The 8,182-nt window shown below is 50.0% G+C and overlaps 1 protein-coding gene across 1 annotated transcript; it reads right to left on the reverse strand.

The window, feature by feature from the left end:
• Positions 1-4,920: 4,920 nt before the first annotated feature.
• On the reverse strand, positions 4,921-6,889 carry LOC125506926 (BRD4-interacting chromatin-remodeling complex-associated protein-like). The gene is made up of 2 exons (XM_048671633.1): positions 6,166-6,889; positions 4,921-5,234 (listed from the first exon to the last, which is right to left on the reverse strand). Exons 1-2 carry the CDS (start codon positions 6,887-6,889, stop codon positions 5,095-5,097), a joined length of 864 nt encoding a protein of 287 aa, XP_048527590.1. The 3' UTR covers positions 4,921-5,094.
• Between the last annotated feature and the right edge of the window lie 1,293 nt (positions 6,890-8,182).

Raw genomic sequence — 8,182 nt, forward strand, 5'->3', positions numbered from 1 at the left:
GCGATGCTGTTTCCCCGGCGGTGGCCCATCCTTCACAAGCTTCTCAGCATCCAGCTTACCCCAGTGCACCTTAGCACAGGCAAGGGCCCTACGGGCACCTTCAATGCAGACGGAGCGCTTGATGACTTCGAGCCTTGGACAGGCCTCCACCAGCCGCCACACCAGCCCGAAATAGCTCCCAGACTGAGCCTCTCCAGGCCACAGCCGAACTATAAGGCCCCTCATGGCCTGTTTGGCCGCCTTGTGGAGCTCGACCAGTTGCTTCAGCTGGTCGCTCAGGGGCACGGGGTGTCCGGCCTCAGCATACTGAGACCAGAACACCTTCTCTGTCGAGCTGCCCTCCTCGGCTCGATAGAATGCGGCGGCATCAGACACACTCTAAGGAAGATCTGCGAACGCGCCTGGAGAACTCCGGATTCGGGTTAGTAACAAGTAACTCACGCTTATGTGTTTGCTTTGCGTAAAGAATGCCTTACCCGCCGCTATCTTCTTCACCTCATCCAACTCCTGGAGGGTCTTCTGGGATTCGGCCTTGGCAAACTTGGCACTTCCAATAGCCGCCGCGAGCTCGGACGCTCGCGTCCTTGAGTCAAACTCCAAACTCTCATGTTTTTCATGAGAGCCTGGAGCTCTTGCCGCACCTCGCCAACCTCGGCCTCATACTTTTCTCGCTCGGTGCGCTCCGTGGCCACCCTCTTCTCGGCCTCGAGCAGCGCTTGCTTAAGGGTCGCCACCTCAGACGTGGCCCCTACAATAGCCACGATAATCCTGTCATTTTTTGCAATTGCACCTTTTTATATATATTTAAACAAGGTATTTCTTACCTTCATTGTCCTCGAGCTGCTTCTTGGCACGTCCGAGCTCTTGCTCGGACCGCTCAAGGTTCTGCTTTAGCGTGTCCACTTCCGCAGTCAGTGCGGCGGACGCCAGCAGGGAAGCCTGCACACGCATATTGACTCCTTTTTGTTAGACTCCTGCAAATTTTATTTGATCCTCTATTCGGCTTTTCTTCCCGAACGCCAAACAGAGCATCAGGGGCTACTGTCTATGCGGTAATATTATTTACACATACTTTACTTACCTCAAAGCCTGTTAAAAGGCTAGTACAAGCTTCTGTCAGTCCGCTCTTGGCGGACTGAACCTTCTGGACCACCGCACTCATAATGGTGCGGTGCCCCTCGTCGATGGAGGCGCCTTGGAGCGCCTCCAACAGATTGTCCGGCGCCTCCGGTTGGACGGAGGTTTCCGGCACGGTGGACTTGCTCCTCTTGGAAGGAGGTCCCCCGCCGGACTCTGGAACCTTTGAAGGTTCCGGAGCGGTGTCCGGCCTAGGGCCGGACTTGGAGCCCTGGGGGGTTTCATCCCCTTTACTCCTGGAGTCCGGAAGGTTGCCTCGCGACGCCTCCAGGACCACCTCCTCCCGGATTGGAACCTGTTGGGACAACACTTCGGTGTCGTCCGTAGGGCGGGGGGAGGAAGCCGTCGGAAGCGAGTTCACCTCCGACGAGTCCAGTGAGCCGCTCGACGACGTGTCGAGCCGGTCTTTGGGGGGGCTGCATAAACACATTCGACATAAGGGAAAGCTGTGCATTAAACGAATACTATGAATTACTCTGGTATCCGGATAGTTACGATTTGGCCAGGGGCTTGGCCCTGGGCGCCCACTCCTCTCCGCCGTCGTCGGCGTCGGTGGAGTAGTCCGGAGAAAGGGTTCTCCCCTTCTTGGACCCTTCGGCCTCCCCAGTTGGGGCGGCCTTCCTTTTCTTCCCTTCCCCCGCTAGAGGGGGAGGGGTCTCTTCTTCCTCCTCCTCGTCTTCACGGGAGGAGTGCGTCTTGGATTCGTCGGATGAGGAATCCGACACCTCCGGGCGACGGGCACTCTTTCGAGTCCCCGTGGCCTTCTTCTTGACCTTCTTCTCCGGCACCACATAGGTTGCCGGAGCCAGCAGCTTCGCCAATTGGGCATCGGCTGGGTCTTCGGGCAAAGGTGCCGGACAGTTGATCCGTCCGGACTTCGCCTGCCAATCCTGTCAAAGGTAAGGGAGCTTAAATCCCGCACGGAGTTAAACTATGAAAAACTAGTGCCCTGTAAAAGGTACAAACAAACTTACCACACTAGCGTGACGCTGCGCGCTGAATCCGCGATCCTCGGTAGCGGATGCGGGAGCATCGGCGCCCTTGAAAAGCACCTTCCAGGCATCTTCGTACGTCGTATCGAAAAGCCTGCTCAAAGTTCGGTGCTGCGCCGGATTGAACTCCCACAGATTGAAGGCCCGTTGTTGACACGAGATGCTCAGGCGGATGTGCATAACCTGGACTACGTTGACGAGCCTGAACTGCTTGTCCACCAGGGATTGGATGCATGTTTGCAGTCTGGTCACCTCCTTTTGGCTGCCGCATGACAGGCCCGTCTCTTTCCAGGACCTGAGCCGCGTTGGGGGTCCGGACCGGAACTCGGGGGCTGCGACCCACTTAGGGTCGCGCGGCTCGGTGATGTAAAACCATCCCGATTGCCACCCCTTCAGGGTCTCCATAAAGGAGCCCTCGAGTCATAGGACGTTGGCCATCTTACCCACCATGGCGCCTCCGCACTCCGCCTGATTGCCGCGCACCACCTTCGACTTGACGTTGAAAGTCTTGAGCCATAGGCCGAAATGGGGGCGGATGCGGAGGAAAGGCTCGCACACGACGATAAACGCCGAGATGTTGGGGACAAAATTCGGGGCCAGATCGTGGAAATTCAGGCCGTAGTAGAACATGAGCCCCCGGACAAATGGATGGAGAAGGAAACCTAGTCCGCGGAGGAAATGGGGGAGGAACACCACCCTCTCATGGGGCCTAGGGGTGGGGATGAGCTGCCTCTTTTCGGGAAGCCGGTGCGCAATGTCGTTAGACAAGTATCCGACCTTCCTTAGTCTTTTGATGTGCCCCTCCGTGACGGAGGAGACCATCCACTTGCCTCCCGCTCCGGACATGGCTGGAGAAGGTTGAGGTGGGGAGTGCGGACTTGGGCGCTGGAGCTCGAGTGCGCGAGAATGGATAAACAAGGGGGGAAGAAGGCGTAGGTGAAAAGGTGGATCCTTATCCCCTCATATAGGTGGACGCAACTACGTGTCCCCACCAGCCTGGTAAAACTCGCTTATCTCCCAAGCGCCGTAATCAATGGCGCGGTTGGGTTACCCATGCCCGTATTGATGAGAATCCCGGAATAAGGGGACACGATCTCTGCTTTAACAAGACGTGCCAAGGAAACCGCCTCGCATAACGCGATGAGATGGGACAGTAAAACGGTTCGAATAAAAGCTTGACCGTGGTGTTATGTCACACTACGAAATACGTCAGCAGATTAGATTTGTGTAAATATTATTCTCTCTACGGCAATATGTGGGAACTTATTTTGCAGAGCCAGACACTATTTTTGTGTTCAAAATCTTCTATGAAGTACTTGGAGGAGGAACCCGCCTTGCAATGCCGAAGACAATACGCGCGCCGGACTCGTCGTCATTGAAGCCTAGTTCAGGGGCTACTGAGGGAGTCCTGGATTAGGGGGTGTTCGGATAGTCGGACTATACCTTCAGCCGGACTCCTAGATTATGAAGATACAAGATTGAAGACTCCGTCCCGTGTCCGGGAGGGACGTTCCTTGGCGTGGAAGGCAAGCTTGGCGATACGGATATGCAGATCTCCTACCATTATAACCGACTCTATATAACCCTAACTCTATCCGGTGTCTATATAAACCGAAGGGTTTTAGTCCATAGGACAACATACACATCAACAATCATACCATAGGCTAGCTTCTAGGGTTTAGCCTCTTCGATCTCGTGGTAGATCTACTCTTGTACTATCCATATCATCAATATTAATCAAGCAGGACGTAGGGTTTTACCTCCATCGAGAGGGCCCGAACCTGGGTAAAACTTCGTGTCCCTCACCTCCTGTTACCATCCGGCCTAGACGCACAGTTCGGGACCCCCTACCTGAGATCCGCCGGTTTTGACACCGACACTCATCGAGATGGGCTTGCAAACTCTTTGTCGCCTATTGCAATAATTTCGGTCTCATCGAGATATGCAATCGGTCCCACCGAGTTTGATTGACCAACTCTCTGTTTCGCTTATTAGCAAAATCGGTCCCACCGAGTTTGTGTAATCGATCGAATCGAGATGAGGTTTTACCCAAACCCTAGCACATTGGTCCCACCGAGTTGATCATGTCGGTCCCACCGAAATACCTAACGGTCACATTATGAACCAAATCGGTCCGACCGAGTTTTCTGATTCGGTCCCACTGAGTTTGGTGATTTGTGTGTAACGTTTAGATTTTGTGTGGAGGCTATAAATACCCCTCCACCCACTCTTCATTAGTCAGGAGAGCCATCAAAACATGCCTACACTTCCAGTATACATTTTCTGAGAGAGAACCACCTACTCATGTGTTGAGGTCAAGATAATCCACTCCAACCACATAAATCTTGATCTCTAGCCTTCTCCAACTTAATTTCCACTCAAATCATATTTTCACCAAATCCAAATCTATGAGAGAGAGTTGAGTGTTGGGGAGACTATCATTTGAAGCACAAGAGCAAGGAGTTCATCATCAACACACCGTCTATTACCTTTTAAAGAGTGGTATCTCCTAGATTGGTTAGGTGTCACTTGGGAGCCTTCGTCAAGATTGTGGAGTTGAAGCAAGAAGTTTGTATGAGAAGGAGATCGCCTACTTCATGAATATCTACCCTAGTGAGGCAAATCCTTCGTGGGCGATGACCATGATGGGATAGACAAGGTTGCTTCTTTGTAGACCCTTCGTGGACTCGCGCAACCGTTACCTTTTATAGGTTGAAGTCTCCATCAACATGGATGTACGATAGCACCACTTATCGGAACCACGCCAAAAATCTCCATGTCTCCATTTGCGTTTGCACACTCCAATCCCATCTCTTTACATTCTTGCAAATTGCATGCTTTACTTTCCGCTGCTCATATACTCTTGTGATACTTGCTTGATATGTATTGTGGATGTTTAAACTTATGCTAAAACTGGACCTTAACTTGAAGAAAATAAAAACTACAACTTTTTCTTGTTAAGAGTCTATTCACCCCCTTCTAGACACCTTTTCTCGATCCTTTCAAATAGCGAAGAATTAAATTCCTTCTTATTCACAACATTTGGACCATCACGCACACACCAATAATTTCTGTAGTTTATCATCCATCGTACTGCCATTAGCACTGCACACAAACCACCATTAGTACTGCCATTAGTACAACAATAGTTTCTGAAGACAGACATCCATTACCCTGACCCAAAATACTCACACGGATCTGATGTATTAGCTTTGTAGCTGAACCGTTCTAATGTATGTAGCACATCGATGTTTATTTTAACCTCATTTAGTGCTTTTTCTCGGGAGGAAATTCGTTAAACAAAACATGTGCAAAACATTTTTCAAAACCATCTAAGTGCCAAAAACCAAAACAATAAAGTCAGCTCTAAAAAACGATCCTACCTTTTTCAGTAATGTGCCAACATATGAACACAACATAATTTTTTTTTGCATAGATCAGTCAAAGCACAATCATGCTATCAGTAAACTAGGAACAAACAAAGTTGTTTCTACCTGCACAGGAAGAAACAATCCAAGTGTGGTGCGAATTGCTTGAAGAAGCATGGAAGAGATCCCTACATGGACTAGTGTGAGCACCAAAACTGGACTGGGTAGGAGGAGGGGGGCTGCAGGGGAGTCGCCGGTGGGGAGAAGCAAAGAGAGCAACACGTATGAGGTGGCACAAACATCCCCTTTTTCTCGACTTCGAACTTCTGTATTTTTTTCTCTAAGCTTACCTCTGTCGAGATCTGAACTGATTAGTGTTACAAGTACATGAACAACTCAATGAGCTGATGTAAGGACATATAAAAAAGACTACACCAATACTGAAAAACTGAAGAATAGCTGAAGTCCGAGAGAAAGACGAGCCTAAGTTCAAAATACACAAACATAAGCTTAAGCTGCAAGCTCCATGTTCCAGCTTGTAGATGATTCATTTTAATGTCAAATTCCTTAGTCCAACATTAAAGTAACACACGTGACTGATCAGCACACAAATCATAATACCAATCCTGTTGACTTTTGTTGACTGAAGTACAGATGTGCATGCATACCTTGACAGTAATCTGAGACGAGCACGACAAGGTCCCGACGGACCCCCTCCTCGCTTCCGCCGCTGACGGCCATCAGGGACACCGCGGCGAGGAGGGCGTCCCAGTCCCCTAGCTCGCAGACGGAGGGGTTGGGCGCCGGCGGTGCGGCGCTGGTATCTCGGGGGGTGAAGGTGGACAAATCTCGGGGAGGAAGTCGGCCGGAGCGTGGGGAGGAAGGTGACCGGAGGCGGGGGAGGGAGGAGGCCGGAGCGCGGGGAGGGAGGCGGCCGGAGGTGAGGAAGGGAGGAGATCGGAGCGCAGGGAGGAAGGCGGCCGGAGCACGGGGAATAAGGCGACCGGAGGCAGGGGAGGAAGGCAGCCGGAGCGCGGAGAGGAAGGCGGCCGGAGCGCGGGGTTGGGAGGAGGTCGGCGCGCGAGGAGGAATTTGACCGGAGCGCGGGGGAAGGAGGAGGCCGCCGTGCAGGGTGTATGGCGCTTGCCGGCGCGAGGCAAGGGCTGCGCAGGCATGGGAGGGACGTAGGCGGCTGGGTTCGTGGGGAGTGACCGAGTGAGGCAGGGTGGTTACAGGGAAGGAGACAAGGAGAGGAGGCGCCAAAGGAAGGGGAATCCTTCTCCTCTTCCACTTGGTGGAAGAAGGGAACGATTCCTTCCCTTGCCCAGTTCGGTCTAGGCCTGCTATAGCCCTGTGGCATCCTTTGTTTTTTCGGATGTTTCCGAAATCCATTCCGATAACCTCGGAAATTTTTTATATATAGATTTGGACTCTTCAAAATTATATTATACCTTTTTAAAATTCCTATAACCCTTCTGGAATCATCCGAAACACTTTTAGAACTATCAAAAACTCTTTTGGTGCTCTTTTTAACTCATTTCTCATTTCACTAGTAATTTGGACTAGAATACGTTAAGTGTGTGACCCTACAGGTTTGGAAATAAGCGGACATGTCCCGGAACCCCTTCCGGATAATAGTTAACAACGGGATCTAGACACCCATTAACTCCCACGTATTCACAAAATTCCCGAGTGAACCTTTGTTTATGAATATCATTCCCTTTGCTTCGTGATACGTTTACGAAACCCAACGAGAGATTATCGTATCCCCGTGATCAATTCCTCGATCACTATACCGGTTATTGTTACCGGTTTCATTCTCTTTACCCGTGTCCGTGTTACGGTATCCCGTGATCATAATCAAAAGTGTCTGGCCAGACGATAATGACACTGTAACACTGAGTGTGCCCAGAAAGTATCTCTCTATTGTGAGAGGAGCAAATCCCAGTCTTGAACTACCGTTGCCAAGAATATGTTTCCGGTATACCAGTAAGCCACCTTTATTCACATCCATTTATGGAGTGACATGTGGTAAACCCCAACCTAACCATCCGATATGTTGATATGCAACATTCTCATTGTCTAAGGAACAATACAAACGTGAACAAGTTATATGAATTACCAACAACATAACAATGATGACATCTCTGAGTAATTCATAAGTTGGGTCTATCCAACTTCGTTTTCATCATGAAAATGGTGTTCTCATATATTTATAGCATCTTGTTACACTAACAATGTTCATAATCAGGAAAACAAGATCATCATCAATACATGAGCTAGTCTTAGAGGCTAGACTAGGGATCTCTTGGTGTTTATATTTCCACACATGTATTTGGGTTTTCCTCTCAATCTCATATTCAAGAACCAACAATAACATTTATTATTGCCTCTAGGACATATTTCCAATGTTAGGTCAACGATGACATCGGTCATTACTTCCAAATCTAGAAGGGATCGAGGCAAGGTGACCCAGGTCGCCGACCTTATTTCATATTGTGGCACATATGTTGGCTATTCTCTAGCAAGAGCTAGGGAGGATGGTTAGTTTGGGGCTGATGACCCACAAGTATAGGGGATCGCGACAGTCTTTGAGGAAATTATTTCAACCCAAATTCATTGATTTGACACGAGGGGAGCCAAAGAATATTTATAATCTTTGGCAGTTGAGTTGTCAATTCAACC

Source organism: Triticum urartu, chromosome 5, assembly GCF_003073215.2.
Source record: "Triticum urartu cultivar G1812 chromosome 5, Tu2.1, whole genome shotgun sequence".
NCBI classification, from domain to species: domain Eukaryota; kingdom Viridiplantae; phylum Streptophyta; class Magnoliopsida; order Poales; family Poaceae; genus Triticum; species Triticum urartu.